We start from the raw sequence: 19,279 nt of genomic DNA, 5'->3' as shown, positions 1-19,279 counted from the left end.
TTTAGTCATTTTACCCATCTTTCTGTCTACATGGTTTTTTAAAGGAATGGTGCTATGAAATCCTTACCCTCCTAAATGTAAACCTGCATTGCTGCCAGAGTGATATTTTCAGTCTTTAGATTAACTTGTAGTGTAAGTGTAAATATACATTAAATATCAAATAAAATCCTGCAGTCCCCGCATATATCTGTGCAGCGCAGCGAATGGAGGCCACTGCTGCTCTTGAAAGACCATTCGCTGTCACTACAATGACACACCACCATACTCTAGTTGTTATTTGTTCTTGTTTGAAAAAACATAACAAATAGACTGTGTGTCTTTAAGATAGTTTAATCTTCTGTACATTAAAGGGTTTGGTTTTGAGGGGAGGTGGTGAGTCAGGTTATCATCGTTTAATCTGGATTAGGCAGGACGGCAGGCTCTGACAATTGTCACAGGCTGGAATAATCAGAGCAGAGTAGAATGCAAGTGCAGCAGCTGCAGAGAGAGAGAGACGGAGAGAGAGAGAGAGAGAGAGAGAGAGAGAGAGAGAGAGAGGGGGGGGGAGGGAGAGACAGAGAGAGCGAGAGAGAAAGAGAGAGAGCTAGAGAGAGATGGAGGGAGGGAGGGAGAGAGAGAGAGCAAGAGAGAGAGAGAGGGGGGGAGAGAGACAGAGCGAGAGAGAAAGAGAGAGAGCTAGAGAGAGTGCTGCTGCTGCTGCTTCTGCAGTTAGGAGTTGAAAGCCTGGAATGGAGCTGTCGTTAAATTGTGGCAGGGGGGTAGGAGGGGGGGATGCATATAACTCAGTTTGCTGCACTGAGTTTTTTTTTTTTTTTTGATGAACTGTAGCCCCCAGCTGACTGGAATTAAAACTGTGAGCTGCCGGTAGAACCAGCTGTGCATGTGTCAGTGGAGCAGGTTACATGGTAGATGGTGTTTGCAAAGAGCCGTTCTCAGTATAGCAACAGGGATGCAAACAGAGTTCATGCACCTCAACTGTAACTGGGGAAGCTACTGCAAAATAAGGACAGAAGTGCACGCGTGTTGTGAAGCTTATGTTCAGGTAAAGTTAACAAAATTCGTAACTAATTCTAGGCGTAAAATATGTATAACTTGTATTATAGGTACGCATTCTGTACACACAGACCTACACAAGGCAGATAATGAAAAAATATTTGATCATCTCTCCTGCAGGGGGCAGCATTATCTATTCCAGAAGTGTATCATCAAAAACTGCATGACCTGTTTCATGTAGTGTGAAGTAGCTGAAGGATAAAGGGGAAAATGGGTTCAATGTTTTTGTTTTTTTCTCTGTTTCTTCATAGGCAGGATGGTAAAGGTGGTTTCAAGACTAGATCAAACTTAAATTCAAATGGTTTATCATTGCCTCTCTTTGTATTCTGATTTCTGAATGCACCTCATCCCTACAAAATGGCACGGAAACAAACTGTGTTTCTCTAGCTACAAATAGTTGGAAATTGTTCGAGCTCCTGAAAAAAAACCTGAATCAGACACAAGTCCTGAGCAATTTTATGTTTTACGTTCTGTTGAGTTGCTTGGATATTGCTCCTGTACAGGTATTCATAATTAATCTAGAGCTGCTGCTGCATTTAATGTGTGTAGGGGTGCTGTGTTAGTTTAGTTTGACAGTTAGTTTATTAATGTTAGTTTGTCAGTTAGTTTATTATTATAGTTTATTAGCATACACTTGCCTATTGCTTTTTTATTACTTATTCTGTTCATTTCATATGTTGATGCACGTGTGTCATGACATAAGTACTAAATATTTATTTAATGATTGATTCAAATTGTGTCTGGTGGTCAACTCCGTCTTAGAGAACACTTCAGCTAAGAGAACACTTTGCTTGCTTCCCGAGGGGTGTTCTCTTAGCCGGAGACTACTGTGCCATACTGATCTGTGTCATCATGTTTCTTAAGGCAATGAAATACACCTGCAATTTGGTATGTTTAGGGATTCAGGTTCTGACTTCGGGCATATTCCTAACAGAAGTATTTACTGTAGAAGCTCCAACAGGCTTTTAAATCAGGTAACCAATAACTTCCTTTAAAACATCTCAACTAGCAAATGATTGTAAATACGTGTTTGAGTTTGTATCTCTAATTTCAACACATCGCTGAACTGTTCTACCCTTCTGGGATCTTGTCATTAAGAATTAGCACAGCCAGCCCTGCTTATCGGTTATTATAAAGACTTCTTGTGGTAAGTGATTTGCCATTACACAGAGTGGATGTGAGCCACTGGCTTCTCTTTGTATGCGTATGTCTGTGTGTGTGTGTGTGGGGGGGGGGGGGGGTGTTTCGGAGGGCATTGAATGGAAATGCTCTTTCTTAGACACTGGTTTCCTACACTTTGGAGCCTGGGGCACAAGTAAATCAAGTTCTGGCACTATAATAAACATAGCTGGTCTTGTTGCATTGCAGAATGCATGTAGCAGAGTGCATAATTGCATCTGTCACAGCTTCCTTGCATGGAATAATAATAATAATAATAATAATAATAATAATAATAATAATAATAATAATAATAATAATAATAATAATAATAATTGTGTAAAGTCAGGGATCATTAAATTATAACATCAGCAGAGGTGTATTATTATAGCCAACACAGGATGAAAGATGCAATATTGAAAAGGTATGTTTTAAAAGTATGTCTCCATTCATTTAGATATTGTATTTGTGTACAAGGGCAGCAGCAGATCTGCTTATGTAATGAGTAATGCTCTGCAGAGCAGTCTCCCCTGAAAGGTTGATGGTGACACACAGCCTAAGCTGTTTGTTATTATAAGAGATGGAGACTTCCTGTGGCAAGTGCTTACGAGGACACTGCAAAGGATTTGGCTTCTTGTTTGTTGTTGTGAATGTTTACAATTCTCAGTAACCTGAGACAGCTTGTGCACAGACATATATATTTGCATTGCTATCATTGACCCCAGTTATGCCCTTGGCGTTGGAGCACAGTGACACACCAAGGAACACCGATATTCATTAGGAAGATGCGGTTTCTGCTTCCCTGGACACTAATCCGAGGGCTTCAGGATTTCAGGAATTAGTGTCCGATCAGGCAGAACATGGCAATAAGGGAAAACAGTTGCAGGGGAGAAAATCCATAAGGATTAAAGAGGACTTAAACCAGAAAACAAGTGTTTTGTGACTTGGCAAACTAAGACGGCAACATTAGAGCTTTGGTATGATGGTTTGGTATGATTATTACATTGTTTTAATGCGGACTCCAACTTTCATCTATTTGGGACTCTTGCTGAGTTTGCGTTAGTGCGGTTATCTATGTGAAGCAGCAATATGTGTTCCCTCTTGCATTGCGATTTTATCATAACATTTTCTAGAGGTGCAGTAAAATGTGCTTTCAGATAAATAATGCTGCATTGACAGTTTATTTTTGTCAATACAGCATTATTTTGTGAGCTTCATTGTGTGTTTGGGAAATGTCTGATTAAATAGTGCTATTGATTAGGGAAATAATATGGGTCGGAAAACAAAGTTTCATTTTTAAATAAATCCACTCCGTATATTCAATCCCGTCGCCTTTTCCTTGCTAAAACGGGCAGATTTATTTATTGTGTTTGGAAGAATGCCATTCTGTAATTGTAAATCGTTTGATGGTTGCTTGACTTTGAATCTTGTCTTTATTTGAAGAGATTTTATTACATAACTACTGTGGTAGATATTGGTCTAAATTGACTGTGAAGTAAATTGAAAACAAGGCCAGCAGAAGCTGAGCTGATTAGTCCTGCAATAGGCTTGTTGACTCATCTTCATCCTAGCCAGTACATTCTGATCGCTGTGAAATTATGACTAATCAGTCACTCCCAGCCTGGTGCTTATGGGAGGAGGGGGTCCGTATTATTGGAAGTGCCTGCATAGGGGCATTCAAGTTTTGCTTGGAGACTGGAGTATGCAGAAGGCTGTGTGGAGGGCATGTTGTATCACAGCTTTAATATATCCACACAAAAGAGCGCTTGCAGGGATAAAGCAGTTTTATTGTGGATTACAGCAAATCCACTGCTGGTCCAAAAGTGGATTATATAACCGTGGACTCCTAGGAATCGAGCACATGCTGATGCACAACTTGGATGGAAACCTCCTGCAGACAGACAGGCAGTCAGGCAGACATGGACACCAGGGCATGCAGTATCTTACACTAAGGTGTTGGTTTGATACCATGTTCAATACACATATCAACTGATCTCTTATAAAACCCCCGTGTCAGATTTGCAATAGATGGCAGCAGGCTGCGCCAATGCTGTCATTGCAGATCCTTCCCTTTAACCAGAGTTGCACCAGTCACCTCTCTCTGCTTTGGGAAAACTTTGCAAGGTCTACCTACTTCATGTAGATATAGTTTGTGGGATGCTTTTAGTGTTGGAAATTCAGACCAGTGTTGTATTTTCCAATATGGGCATTCAATTTACAAATGAAAGGGAAATTACAATCCATATCCATTAGCTGGTGTTGGGGCTAATTAAAGTAGACACATTGATAGAGACTGCCCCTTTAATTTAAATGCCTTGTATATTTCTATGCAGGAAAAACTCCTATGACTCTACTGTAACAACAAACCAGAAGACTGCTACCATTCCAGCAGTAAATATAATAGACGCAGTTTCTTGACATTTTTATAGGCATGGGAAGAAATAGGCAGGCAATTTATTCTTGAGTTGTGAGGGTTCTGACTGCATATTGCCAACATTTATCAGCTACCACCCCTCACTTATCGTTAACATTGTGAGCCATTGAACTATAGAAATCATTTTTCATTCGTATTTGGCAGAACACCTTCCAAAGAAGAAAATTAGGTCTGGACCTGAATGAGCCAAACTCAGGAAGGGAAATAAATATTTAAAAAACTTTAGTTACAGGTATTAGTCAGAAAAAATTGTTATGAACATATTTGAAGAGTTATGGTTCCTTCTCTGACACAGTAACTGCTTAGCAAATACAGTCGGAGCCCCTTAAGCGAGAGTCAGCGAGACGCCCTGGTCTTTGCTTCCAGTGAGAAAGACATCCATCGTTTAGTTCAAACTCTGTGTGCCCTATCTGTACAGCGAGGTCCCGAGCTTTTGATTTAATCATTGACCCTTATAAATACGGCCCTGATAGACGTGCGTCCTCTACATTATATAAATAAACACTTTCAGAAGGTAAAAAAGACTACGCGGTGACTACGCAGAACAAAGAAGACTATGCGGTGATCTGATTCAAAATCCTAAAAGGTATAGCCAATGTAGACCCACGGGACCTGAAAAAAGAAACAAGGACCAGGGGTCATAAATGGAGATTAGATAAAGGGGCATTCAGAACAGTAAATAGGACGCACTTTTTTACACAGAGAATTGTGAGGGTCTGGAACCAACTCCCCAGTAATGTTGTTGAAGCTGACACCCTGGGATCCTTCAAGGAAGCTGCTTGATGAGATTCTAGGATCAATAAGCTACTAACAACCAAACGAGCAAGATGGGCTGAATGGCCTCCTCTCATTTGTAAACTTTCTTATGTTCTTATGTTAAAAAAGCCTGGAGAGTGTATGTCTTTGATCCTTCAAGTGGGCTTCGGAACTCCAGGGAGAACACTAGCTGAGTTAATAACTGTACAGACATTTATTTTAATCTGTCAACACACTGGTAGCCTAGCAGGAGGATGAGGCTGAATATCATTCCACTGCATCACAGGCACTGAATACTAATGGCCACTGATAACAAAAGCAGACATTTTTTAAAAGAATGGGTCACAGTTTTTTTTTTTCATGAACTTGGTTCTGCCTAATATCTTACTTCACTGGTTGCAGGTAAGATACAGGTTTGGCTTCACAGATGTATTGCTCTCCTGCAAGGGCTTGAAGGCTCATATTGTAAATAATCCTGGTGCTCTCTCTATACGTCCCCTGTGGTGCCCAGCTGTCACAGAATATCAGGTAACTGGTGGATAATAGATATTCTAGTGCAAAACATAATAGGGATTCAATCTCTGTTCAGTCTTTCAAAGCAAACAAAAAAATTGAAATTTGAAATGCAAAACAACCAATATTCCCACTCATTTTTGTACTACTTTTCATTTAAGTTTTAAATTTTTTTTTTTTAAAAATCCCTCACCGACGCATATGAGAAATTAAAGCATGCTTCATTTCGAATGTGCCAATCGAAATGGCACAGATTTGAGGCAAGTGCTTCCATAATGTCTTGTCTCCTCTTTAGCCTGTAACCAATTTTGACAAATCATTAATCCGCACTCTTGACATTGTATAGGAGATGACATTTCTTCAAAACAGTCTTAAAGTTAGGTGTGTAGCTTTTATTCTTCAATGGAGGGCTGCAGTGTATTGATAAAGACGTGAACACCATTTTAATTATTTGAGTTTGAATTGATTCCAGTGCATGTAAATTAGGTTGGAACCTCTTGATTCCTGACTGTTCTCAGTTGAAGTCTTTCGGAAATAAGTTGTGAAAGAAATAGAAGAAAATAGTAACATGTTTAATCTTGCACTTCCATGGTCTTATTAGCAAGTGCTTGATTCACAATGCATGGCCAGATGGTCTTGGCCTAGCAATTAGTAAAGACAAGAGGAATCAGGAGGCTTTGGAAATTAGAGCACAAAAAAGAACCAGCAATTAGTAATTAGGGTTTCTAATGCTACGTACTGTATTTAGAAACTTTTTTTTTTCAACCAATCGAACTGGTTCCTCCTAGCTTGCTCACTGTCCTATTTCATTTTCATTTTCTCCCCTCTGTTTTACTGGCCTCTTGAGAACTATGTTTTCCCAGCTTCTGATCACAGGCATCTGCAGTCAAAACTAAATTAGGATCTGTTTCATTTCCAGGTCATACCAGTTTGTTCATGCAGAATTCCATCAGTTGTTCTGGCACGTCTGAGTAGTGTCACACCAGGGTTAGCTGGTTTGGTTACTCTTTCTCTAATATAACCAAGTGACTAGCATCCGTTAAATAAAAAAAAGATTTGCGTGGAACTGGAACATACATGTATGGTTTAATTCATTCCTATTCATCTAAAGCAAATAGGTGGTGTTAACCATTTTCAATCAATTCCCAATCTTTTAATAATTGGTGTACCAGTTATTTAATCTTATGAAAGTCACTTTTTGGGGGGTTAGAGAGTATGAGCTTTAAATACAAGTTACAAATGATTATGGTACCAAACACTAACAATTAAAGAGCACATCATACTGTCTCTTCTGTTTTTTGTTTTTATTTTCAGGAGTAGCCATAGTGAAATGGGAATGTAACCAATGGCCGACTCTGCTGAAGACAAGAAAGTCCTAGGACTTCCCTTCGACCTTGACAACCAGTCTCTCCTCCCCACACTGCAGGAACCACCAGCCACCACCAACCAGGGCATTGTCATCCAGCTGACCACGGCTGGCAACGAGGAAGACTGGGACAGCCTGGAGGACAATGAACTCATCTTCTCACTGGACAAAGATGAGGACGGGGGGACGGTCATCTTCACCAAGGAAAAATCATCTTCAGAAAATGGAAAGAATGCTGAAGATGGCCTGGGCTCCACCTTCCACATGCCAACCTCTCCGTCCTTCCCTTCTGTTTCGGGGTCACTCAGGGACTTTTCCTGCTCCACTGGCTTCTTTTCTCCACAAACGTCTCCCAGCAACACCTATAGTTCCTCGGCCCCTAAGCCGTTCATGAACCTTGTCAAGTCTCTTTCCACAGAGATTGAGACCAAGGAGGCCACCTCCCTCAAACCCCGGCCTCTGCTCAGTCTTGTGAAGTCTATATCCACAGAAATCTCACGGCATGAGCCTGAAGTCACTCAGTCTAAGTCCGACTCCAAACTTAACCTCCACCTCTGGAGGCAGCTAACCCAGCCCAAGGGCAGGAATGGAGATTCCAAGACTGCTCCTCCCTCCCCCAGCATCTCGCCATCTGAGAGCAAAGGAGGATTCTTCAAGGTGCCGGAAGTCGAGGCCAAACTGGAAGACACCAAGAGGAAGTTCTCAGAGGCCATGCAGGAACCCCTCAGCATGCTGAGCAAGATCATTGGCGATGAGAACTCTGGTAGCCCAAAACAGAAGCAAGGTGCCAGCGATTCTCCTGGGCAGACCAACGGGGATTCGGGAGGGGACATAGCTGGGAGCAAAAACTCCAGGAGAGGAGGAGAGTGCGACAGGCTGTCCATCTGTGCGACTCCCATTAGGCATACCAAAAGGAGCCTGTCAAAGCCATGCTTGTCCCCAGAGCCAAAATGTAAACTGGATAGTGGTGGCAGCAGGTATCAGATTTGCACCTATGGGGACATCATGCAGGTAGTAGAAATTGAACCCAGTACTGAAAGGGTAGAAAGTGGAGAATTGTCTCCCAAGTTGAGTAGAGAACTTGGTTCCTTACAGACTTCTCAACCCGTGCCAAGCAAATGTTTGTTCTGCATAGCCACGCTGGCCTATAGTTACTTTGTCCTGCCTTTGCCCTCTTATATGTCGGGCCTCTGCCTGGGCCTGGCCTGCGGGGTTATGGTGGGCCTGGTGGTTATCTTGCTTCTTGCTCCTAGGAACCCAGTACACTTTGCCAGAAAGTTGCCATCAGCTCATGATTGTCTGCAGTCGGAGCTTCTTAGAAAGGAGCACAAGGAGCCTGATGTACTGAAGGTAAGTTCACAGAACCGAGGGATGTATCAGGTTTAAGTGAGGTTGCCATTACTCAGTCATCTGTGACATCAATTTGCCATGAAGCATCACCCTCTTCATTGGAGCATGGGCCCTTTGACTTGTTTAGCTGTTAAATGGTTAACACATGTAATTTCTGTTGATTTATGCCACTACTAGGGGAAACAGTGTATCAGTTCTGTTATATTAGAATTGCTAAAAAAATATCCAAGGTCTTTTCCATGACAGACATACACTCAGGAATAATGTAATTCAAACTGCTTTTTAGCTGTAATCCAGTAGCATATTTATATCAGCCTAGCTGTTCATTATTCTCTTTAGAAGAACTGGAGACAGGCCCTAGTGTAATGCTGGCAGTAGCATGTGATGATGGCATGCTGAAAATTAAGGTTTTTTGTCAAGGATATTCTCTGTTGTCCTGTAGTGTCGATTTGATTATTTTTAGGTTTGTTTTTTTCACTTCACTTGCATCCCCACTGGAGTTGAAAGCAAGATTATACAGAGTAATGCTGTGCAAATCCAGCCCAGTTGCAATTTATAAAGTTAAATTATCCTTGTCTGTTATGTAACTGATCTCAGCCAGGATGCTGTGATTCTGTCTCCACAGGCTTTAAAGGTTAAGCCCCTGTGTTCTCTATAATGAAGTCATTTACATTTCAAACTGTCCGGGTCACTCTGCACACTCGTTGGGTGATAACAGTAATTTGTAACATGTGTTAATATCTTATTTGTAGGCTTGACTCATAACCATGTTATCAATACCAGCAAGTGACCATTTCTCTTATTAAGCTGATGAGAGCTGGTAATTGTTCCCTAAAGGAGATGAGGCTGGATGGAGTCAGAAAAGTGTACCAAGCTAAAGTGCAAGGCAGTGGAGCCATTGTGGCGATAACTTTCTCTACTCCGTATACCTTGCTTTACCCTCATGTCGTTCAGAAGATCACTGAGTCCAATTGGGGATGCTGAAAAGTCAGCTTGTTTTGTCATAAACAATAAGTTATTTTGACAACAGTATCTTGGATCCCAGCCTCAGCAGCTTGTTGAACGATGAACTGTCAACTCCAGCAAAATAAGCCAGACTGCAGGAGGGGTTCGGGGTTGGTAAAGGTTAAGGAGGCTTCGGAGACTGAATTCTGAGTTTCAAAAAGCAATGCGTGGTGTTCAGTTAACCTTATGGGTTAGCCTGGGTCATTTAATGTGAAACTGTTTGTTTTTGTGCTTAAATAGTCAAACTGTTATGCGATTAATGACAATGGATGCTTTGTAAAAAAAAAATGCAGCCAAGTCCACATTAAGACTTTGTGTTCCAGGGATGGATTAATGAGATGTATGTGTATGACCCAGAGACCTACCTACCCTCCCTGACTCACTCCGTCTTCATCACGCTGGAGGGCTCCACTCTCAGACTCTCCTACCCCAAGAACAATATCCCAAGGCGGGCCACCTTCGATGAGCCCCGGCATGACGCTGTGTTTGCCAGCCATCGCACAGTGGATCTGGCCGAAAGCAAGGTTTGTCATTTACTACATGTCCTGTGCATTCTCTTTAACACATTGCTGTATATATTTATCCATGTGTTTTCTTCTATTCTCCTATATACTTTTAACAGGTGTTTCTAGTACCTCCAGCACTGGCCCGCAAGAGAATATGGAACAAGAAGTACCCGATCTGCATCCTGTTGACTGAGCAGGAGGAGACAAAGACAGGGAGCCAGGGCGAGCAAGAGGCAGAAGAGCAGAGAACCCAGTCCGACACCCCCAAGAGAGGGGCCAGCCCCGAGCTCTCTGCCAGACCCCCAACAGCGGAAGCCAGCCCTGGGATCCTCTACCTCTTTGGCCGCACAGGAAGGGACAAGGAGGAGTGGTTCCAGCACTTCCTGGCTGCCTCCAGATCTGACTCCAAGGACAAGGAGAGCCCCAGTAGATGTGGCTCCAAGTTTGGTAAGGGGCAGGAGGAATTCTTGCACAATATATGCCAGTTTCCCCTTCACACTTGTTTCCCTCTCTATATAGAGTCAGGTGTTGTTTGTGGTTTAGTCCACTTGTGTGATTCTCATTAATATACAATGCTGTGTGTGTATGTCAGGTGTGTCAGTGAACCTCCGCTCCAGCCCCTCAGCCCGGGTGTTGTACAGCGGCGGCTCCAGCAGGGGGAGCACTGAGGACATTGCCTCCCTGTTCCGACTCAGGGACCTGGCTGGGAGTGTGCGCCAGAAGATCCTTCTGGACTACAATACCTACATGGCCCACTTCATCCTGTCAGAGAGCTCCAGCCCACTGCTCAGCCCCTGCCACAGTGCAGCCAGCAGCCCCAGCGTCAAGAGGAAGGTACTAAGCATGGCTTTTTTTTTTTACTGTGAACTGTTTTTTCAGACTTTTCACTAATGGGTGAGTCATTGTTAGTCTGCCATTGCCTGTGTTTTGTCTAGTTACTAGTATATCCTTAAAACACTGGAATTTGACTTTGGGTAAACTCTCAGGCTACTTGAGTAAACTTAAAAGAAGCTTCACCACACAATGAGCAAAAAAAATCCATATCGTTCTTTTCTATTTGTATTTAGTTGAATTCGAAAAACAATGTTCTACACTGACTGAGTAGAAAATGATGATCTGCATTTAGATTGCAGTATTTATATTTTAAGGATTTGCTTATTTCAATGAACCAGACAGAATTGTTAGCAAAACGCTGGGGTGATTTTTTTTTTATTTTATGATCAAGTAGTAATTTCCAAGGCCAGGTTGTTCAGTCATTGCTCAGGAGAATGGAGATAATTTAATAGTTCGATCTGAATGAAAACCTAGCACAGTCTGGAGTGCTAAATTTCAGTGGAAGATAATTTGCTGTCTGTCTCACTGGGTGGCTGCATTTGAAGTGTGACTAGAATTTGCATCAACATCACCAGACTGTTAACTGAAAAACATGTATTGGATAGAATGCCAAAGGCTCCTGTAAAATTAAGTTTGGAGGTGACTTCAAAGTGTTCTTGTTGTTTCTGAGCTGTTTCTGAGCTGTTTCTCCTACAGTTCCCCAGAGACCAGCTAGGGGGCAGCAGCGAGGCTCAACCAGCCTGGATCAATGCTTTGATTGGACGTATCCTCTGGGACTTCCTAAGGGAGAAGTACTGGGCAGATCAAGTGGCATACAAGATCCAGAAGAAGCTGAGCAAAATCCGGGTGAGATCAGGGACAGACCTCCCTATGCCTTATCCTCAGGCTTGTATAGATATAAAATAGTTTCATTTTGTACTGTAGCCTATATTAGAAATATAGGCTATAGTACTTTAGTACAGTATTCTCAGGAGTCTTTTTATCATTTGTAAAAAATATTTTACTCTCTTTTACTCTTTCTATTAAAATATATACAGAGCAAAAAAAAATCTATTGTAGCTGAAATAACTTTACCTTTAAGGCGTTGTTATTGGTTTTACTTTTTGCCACACAGTGGCTGAATTGTGTTATTATTTCAGCATTAAAATATAAAAAGCATTGTAAAATACAAATCTTTGTTTTTCAAAGTTGTTCTTTAACTAAATAAATCTGTGTTGTACCATGGCAATTCCGAATACCGAATGCCTGCCTGTCTCAGTAGATCAATCAGGCCCAAAACACATCCTTCTGTTTTAGCAGCTTCAGCCTTGTACAACCTGGCTCTCCTTAGGCTGTTGTTAGAGAAACTGAACAAGCTGTTAACAGATTGCAGAGGTTTGCCCTGGGCTGTGATCTGCACTGACATCTTGTGAATGACTTGTAGACAGTGACAGACATGAACCCAGAGTCTGCAGGGACTGGCCTTGTCAAGCTTTCAAAGGTGTCAACATATCTAACAGCTCTGTATCTTATCCTTTTTTTTTAACGTATCGTAAGGTATATAGTAAGGTCATAATAACCTGATATGTCCTGCAGTTACCTTACTTTATGAATGAGCTGACCCTAACGGAACTGGACATGGGAACATCTTTGCCTCAGATCCTCAGTACCTCAAAGCCGTCCATCAACCACAGAGGTAAGGCTAAAAAGGTTTTGAAGAGCATAAAGAAAGAAAAATCTGAGCAACTCCATTCCGGCAGCGTTTACATTTTTCTGACATCTGATGAAAAAGCATGGCCCCCGTTGGGAGCTGTAATCTGCTTTTATCTCCAGCCCCCTTCGTGCTTTCTATTCCTGTTCTCCTGTTCAGTGTAGTGTAATCATGCATGGATAAAGCATCTCAGGTTATGAAACACCTTTAGTCATGTTTCAGTTTGAATGTCTCAAATGTTCTGAAGAATTCAATCTGACTGTTCTTCAAAAAGAAAGTTTCATCAATATCAAACTGAATTTAGGTCATGAAAACCAGTAAACAGCTCATGAGCTAAATTCAAATGTAACTTTCCTTAATGCATGTACAATGCAGTGGGACTGCATGCATACTGTATTATGGGTATTTTGCAGTGCTGCCAGTTCTTTGTCCAGAGGTATGCATATTTAGTACTGTATATTTTCTATTTAGTAATTCCAGTTGAATAGATGACCTTCTTGTGTTTTAGGTCTGTGGATGACACTGGAGGTGTCCTATACCGGAATGCTGCAGATGACTCTGGAGACCAAGATGAACTTGTGCAAGCTAGGGAAAGAAACCATGGAGGATGGAGACGGCATGCTGGAGCCTGGGAGGGTGGGGTAGGGATTGGGGCATTTCCATACCACACTACATACAGCATCCAATCAAACTGCAACCTCCATTTGTGAATGACGTCTGTGCTTTCCACGCGTATTACAGTCGGCGCCGCTTTATCGGGACGCCTCGGGAGAAGTACAAATATCCCGACAATTAAACGAGAGGCGAGACGACCAGTTTGCTGTTTTTTATTTCTACATTAAATGAAAAAGAATGAAATCACATCTTATCACAAGACGAGGCACCTGCGATGCTGACACGCCAACTTTCTTTGCAACAGCAGCCTGAGAAACACAGGAGACTCCAGCTCCTTTACGCAATTTATGCAACTCATTGTAATCACATACTCACTGCACTGTGCTGCGCAACCTGTCTTACTCTGAAAAGTACTGTATCCCAATTAAACGAAGTGACGTCCCAATTAAACGACATACATAGCATTAAGAAGACACGTCTCCCAGAGTTGTATCCCATTTAAGTAGAAATCCTGATTATCAGTATCCCAATTAGGTGGCACCGACTGTACCTCTGTGTTATTTACTTCTTTCATATTTATATGGGTAAGCCTGCCTCCAATGATAGCTTTCAAACTGGTTACTGAGATCCTTTTTGAAAAAACATCTTGAGTTTAAGTGTTTAAGAGGGGATTTTTTTTTTTTTTTTAATTGTGCCAAATTGTGCAACGCTTTTATGATGTGGATGTATTTCCTCTGGAGGTTAAGAACGCCAAACTGTTACCTAGCCCTTGGTGATGTATCATTTTGTTCCATTTAGTGATGGCTCAGTGCAGCAGAAGAGCATGGGGAGACATGCTGTGTGTTCTATAAATGTCAGCTGACTGTCTGCTTGGGTTAGCTTTGCCCAGAGCTCTGACAGCAGTCAGGATAGGGGCACCATAGACTAGTGTGGGCTGTGTGTGGAGACAAAAGCTGTGTCAGTATGCGTTAATCCCTAAGAGAGGTTTACAAACTTTGTTATTCAACAGTATTTAACCATTGTCATGCCATAGCACTTGTCCCCAACTTCGAATAGGTTTATATAACATTTCTGATGATATGGCAAAAACAAAAACAAACAACAATAGCACTCCAGCACATTAGTTTCAGCGTAAGGCTCTGTACTTACATAGCTGCATCCGCTTTGTACTGCCAAACTCCTCCCTGTGATCAGCCCGGCGCCACGCTCTAGCCAATCAGCGCGTGCTCCACAGCTGATCACAATACATTTGTTTAGCAGTCTTGCAACTACGTCCTTTCTCCAATATGGCCGATTTCTGGTTCCGTCCTACCATTGAGTCGGGCCATCTCTGTGAAAGCGTACCACCAAGGTTACTTAGCGCCCTTCCTGGTCGGGAAGCAGACTTGCAGCTCAGATTCCTTCTCTACTCGGCACACTTCTATAAATGAGTTATGCACTTTACAGATGGCGTTACACGGCTTTCTAATCCTTTAATGCACATTACTGTTCGTGGTATTTGATAAGCAGTGTCTAAAGCTTACTAATCATCTTATATGATTTACTGCTTGTGATGCACTCTTTTGTTTGTAAATGTTTTTACTATAGTTCATAACTTTCTATTTAAGTTCCGTAGTACTGTATTTATAAATTCTCCCACAGTTAAAAAATGGCTCCGTATATATACAAATTCTATGATAAAAATTATTATAAATGAGATCACATAGTGCATTTTTTTCCTAAATTGTGTTCTTATCAATTCACATTGGAATGGGTCAGATTGTAGTTGTGGTATTTTTTATTGTGAATTTCACTCTGTACAAACACCTTTATGTGGATCTTATTCTGTAAATGAGACTGGTAGACACTGTTTTGTGAATTCTTAATCCTGTCATAGTAATAAATAAATGAAGAGACACTGGGAGCTAGATAGAATGGATCCCTCTGTAGTCCTGAATATATTGATCTAGCAGGAGCGGTGCAATCACAGCGGTGATGGATTAACTGCAGCTCAAACAGGCCTAGTTTGAGTCCCTGGTGCTTGTTTGTTATGGATTTGGGTCAGCTGGACCTTGGGGATGTAGGACTTGGCACTGTGTATTATCCAATAACGCTGTCCTGTTCAGTAACAGTACAGCCAGCTGCTGACCTCACTGCAGATGTACAGGGGTATCATCAGCTGGGATCCCACATGCTGATATTAATGAACTCTTACAGTCACAGATGGGAACTTCTACTGTTACCTCTTCATCTTTTCATAAGAAATTATGTACAACCAACTGCATATAATAAAGATGTAATTCCATCAAGGGGTTTTCTGGTGACAAACCACAAGAGTGAATGTAAAGTTGCATAGCAATGTCACCTGAGCTTTGCCTAAACTCTCAATCATTAAACCTGAGAAAAGACCCAACTAGACAATAATATTTCTTTAGTTTTACTCCAATTTATACTTCCATTGAAGCCACATAGCAAAGCCAAGCATAGACCACAACTGTTAAATCTTTTATTTATGTTAACAACAGTCCTTTGTTTCTGAAAAAATTGATAGCTGATTTACAAATCATGATCTTAGGTTATTTTAGAGCTGTTCTGTTGCACTACTGGTTGACAGGTCAAAACCGCGCGTCTTCCTGCTGGCGGACAGTGATGAGGAATCTTCAAGCGCTGGCTCTTCTGATGAAGAAGAAGACCCACCCACTGAGCCGCAATGGATTCTGGGAGACAAGGCCACACCCACTGGCACTGAAGGGTAACCTATATGCACATTTTATTCTTCCACTCCACGTCACAGTTCAACGAATATAGAAATTTAGACCCACAAACAATTTCAGTCTGACACACTGTCAATGCAGTAGTACTGTCACAGATTTTTAAAAACTAAGGATATCAAGAATGATTCAATATATTTTTCTGTGACTGTAATTCCAAACAAAATGTGGCTGTTTGTTCCTGGTTTAGCCACATAGGTGGGAACAGTACAAGCCGGAAGATCCTCCGCTTTGTGGATAAAATCGCCAAGTCTAAATACTTCCAGAAGGCCACGGAGAATGAGTTCATCAAGAAGAAGATTGAGGAGGTGTCCAACACGCCCCTGCTGCTCGCCGTGGAGGTGCAGGAGCTGTCAGGGACGCTCGCTGTCAACATCCCACCGCCCCCCACTGACCGGTTATGGTATGTCCCCAAACGCAATCCTGTCCCCTCAGCTCACAAGCTCGGGCTCCCGATTTGGGCTGTGCTGTTACGGCATGGCCTCCTGCGCTATGCAATCTCGCTGCTGTTTTTGCAGCATTACAAACTATGTGAAGTAACTAACAGTAGTATGCTACAGTTGTCCCTGTTTTGGTGATGTTCCTATTTCGAGTGGTAACACACTGGGAAGCCATGATGAGAGAACCTCATGGCTGGGCAGGCCGAGCTGCTCATTTAACTCACCCAGTATTTTTTACTTGTTGAATGAGAACTGTGCCTGTAAATCCTAGAAAGCCTTAACCAGGAAAGGATGGAATAAGGAGACTTTGTAACGAGACGTTCGCTCTTTTCCCCAGGTACAGTTTCCAGATCCCCCCAAGACTGGACCTGAAGGTGAGGCCCAAGCTAGGTGAGAGGGAGGTCACCTTCTCCCATGTCACAGAATGGATAGAGAAGAAACTCCAGCAGGAATTTCAGGTGAGAATAACAATTACCTGCAGGTTTGGTTTAGGCTTTATAAATAATTAACAAAGATATCGAGCAGGTTTTGAAGCACAACAGCACCCTCTGCTGTTATTGTTGGAATTTTTTCATATTCTGATTAAGCAGTGGCAATAATAAAATAGAAATCGCTGGAGCTTAACTATATCTTTCTAAAAAGAGCTATAGAAACTGAAGTTATAGTTATAATATTAGGTTTTATTGTGACACTACTTTAAAAAGCATTGCATTATTAATTGCATTATTAAATAAATAACATGTGTTATATAAGAGAGGTTAAAGCAGATGTGGTGTGCAATCATTCCTCAAGCTGTTGAGAGAAAGGAGCATAAACTGCAGGGCTGACGTGCCCAAGACCTGTGTCTGGCAGAGCTAGGATTGCCTGGCTGCATTTCTGACTGTGATTAAATAGAAATGGATTGGAGCCTTTTGTTTAATCAGAGGCACAACATATAAAAGCACCTAAAGCAACACTAAATCACTTGTCAGCCACCCTCTTCTGCTAGTTTGTTGGGTACACCCATTTCTCTCATGTTGAGTTTTTATTTTCCTAAAACCTGTTCTGGAAACCGTTGCTATTTTTGTTTGCCTTTTCATTGCGAATGGTATCTGTACCATTCCTCTTCGTGTACCGTGCAGTATGTTTACTGTATGTCAGGATTTCCTTGTAGCTGAAATGACGTACAGCATAGCACCATCACAACCCATGAAGTTTCACAGATGAATTACATGCAGTCCTAATAAAGTCTGGCTAAATATTGCCTTTGAAGAGTGTAAATGTTTTTAATGTGAAAACTCAATTTTAGACGTGGTCTGAAAATAAGACATTATGTGTTATGATAAAAAGCAGTGTTTGCTTTTACCTGAACCAACTCCTATTTCCAGAAGCACTAAAACAAACATATTAAATTAAATGATAACCGTTTTGACTAGAAGTGTTACTTCATGTGTTTAGTGTTGTCAGTGTTACATTGAGGAGGGCATTGAGAACCACTTCTTGTCAAAACGATTGTCATTGAATTTAATATGTTTGTTTTAGTATTTATAAATTTAGCTCTTTTGAGTTTTTAATAGTTATGGATTATTTCCAGAAACGTACTCCAACTGGAGGCCATTCATAGAAAGACCACACAGCGAATACTTCAAGTTTATTTTAATGTACAGATTTGAAGAATTAAATAAACCTCAACACAAGCTTACGTTTATCCCACAGTTCTAAAGATAAGAACACATATAAACTGGTAAAACAGCAGGATTTATTTTAAGCAGTAATGTTGGTTTTAATTGTATTCATCCTAATTGTAATTATGCTCTTTTTATCTACAAAAAAAAAAAAAACAGAAAGTGTTTGTGATGCCAAACATGGATGACCTATACCTTCCCATCATGCACTCTGGCCTGGACAATCCGGCGCAGTCCCAGCAGTCCCCAGCAGGGCCCTCGAGACAGCCTTCTGAAGAGTCTCTGCAGAAAACAGAACCTGTACCATCACCTATTGCTGAATAACATACCTGAGCTACCAGGACTTGGTACTTATTATATACCCAAGGCAGCTGTGAGTGTGGCACAAGAACCTACACAGGACACTAAGAGTACTGTACAGAACTGAACTGAGCTTCTTGGTTAAGGACAGATTTTAAATTCTGAAATACATTGCTGTAAAAAAGAAAATGTAAGAAACGTACGTGCCATAAAAATATATTGGACGGCTTGGATATTTTTACAGACTTGTTAAATGCATCTTGTTAAGACTTACAGAATCTCCTTACCTTAACAATGTACTGTTTCCTTGTAAAGTGGTCTGCAAACACAATGGTAACCAATCATCTATTGCACAAAGCTATCAAAGGAAATTCCAATAGAAACTTTGCTTGTACAGTACTGCCATATGCATCAACCCCACAGGTTTCCCCATATGAAAATAAAATAGAGATAGAGAAAAAACGAACTGGAATTATTAAATTGCAAAGATATAGAAAAACTTGCTCAGTTTTCAGAAAAGAATGACTGAGTTCTAGCAGCAGTTCTCCATGCCAGTAGATTAGTCCAGTTGAAATCACTCTCCCAAAATAAACTTGTCAGTAGTAGGAATAGCTAGTCATGGACTATAAAAAGATTATTTTTGATGTCTTCTATAAATTGTGATGTTCCGAAGACTGCAGCTTGCTGAAAACCGATGGGTAAGTGCATGTTTTTAACACTGACTTTATTCTGTATTTTGTCTCCTAAATGTTAATAAATGGGACACATATTTGCTGCGCATTCTTTTTACATCTCTGGTAAGCTGCCATGCTGTTGACTTTACACTCTTAAAACAATTGAGGCAT

General features: G+C 41.3%; 1 protein-coding gene across 5 annotated transcripts; it reads left to right on the top strand.

The window, feature by feature from the left end:
• The first annotated feature begins 689 nt into the window (after window positions 1–689).
• LOC117431034 (testis-expressed protein 2-like) lies at window positions 690–19,207 on the top strand. 5 transcript variants are annotated; one of them, XM_034051615.3, is made up of 12 exons: window positions 713–1,042; window positions 7,341–8,630; window positions 9,959–10,159; window positions 10,258–10,588; window positions 10,734–10,975; window positions 11,672–11,821; window positions 12,551–12,650; window positions 13,174–13,306; window positions 15,874–16,011; window positions 16,221–16,433; window positions 16,808–16,928; window positions 18,294–19,207. In XM_034051615.3, the coding sequence occupies exons 1-12, from the start codon at window positions 881–883 to the stop codon at window positions 18,456–18,458; spliced, it is 3,246 nt and encodes a 1,081-aa protein (XP_033907506.1). In that variant the 5' UTR covers window positions 713–880; the 3' UTR covers window positions 18,459–19,207. The 5 variants fall into 5 exon arrangements, 4 of the variants coding, with proteins under 4 accessions (XP_033907506.1, XP_033907507.1, XP_058851903.1 ...); XM_034051616.3 differs by having other exon boundaries at window positions 714–1,042; window positions 7,229–8,630; XM_058995920.1 differs by lacking the exon at window positions 713–1,042 and adding an exon at window positions 2,785–3,188 and having other exon boundaries at window positions 7,229–8,630.
• The last annotated feature ends 72 nt before the right edge of the window (window positions 19,208–19,279 follow it).

The sequence above is a fragment of the Acipenser ruthenus genome, chromosome 22, assembly GCF_902713425.1.
Source record: "Acipenser ruthenus chromosome 22, fAciRut3.2 maternal haplotype, whole genome shotgun sequence".
NCBI classification, from domain to species: Eukaryota; Metazoa; Chordata; class Actinopteri; order Acipenseriformes; family Acipenseridae; genus Acipenser; species Acipenser ruthenus.
The sequence above is the reverse complement of the archived record's forward strand: the minus strand, read 5'-3'. Positions and strand labels throughout refer to the sequence as shown.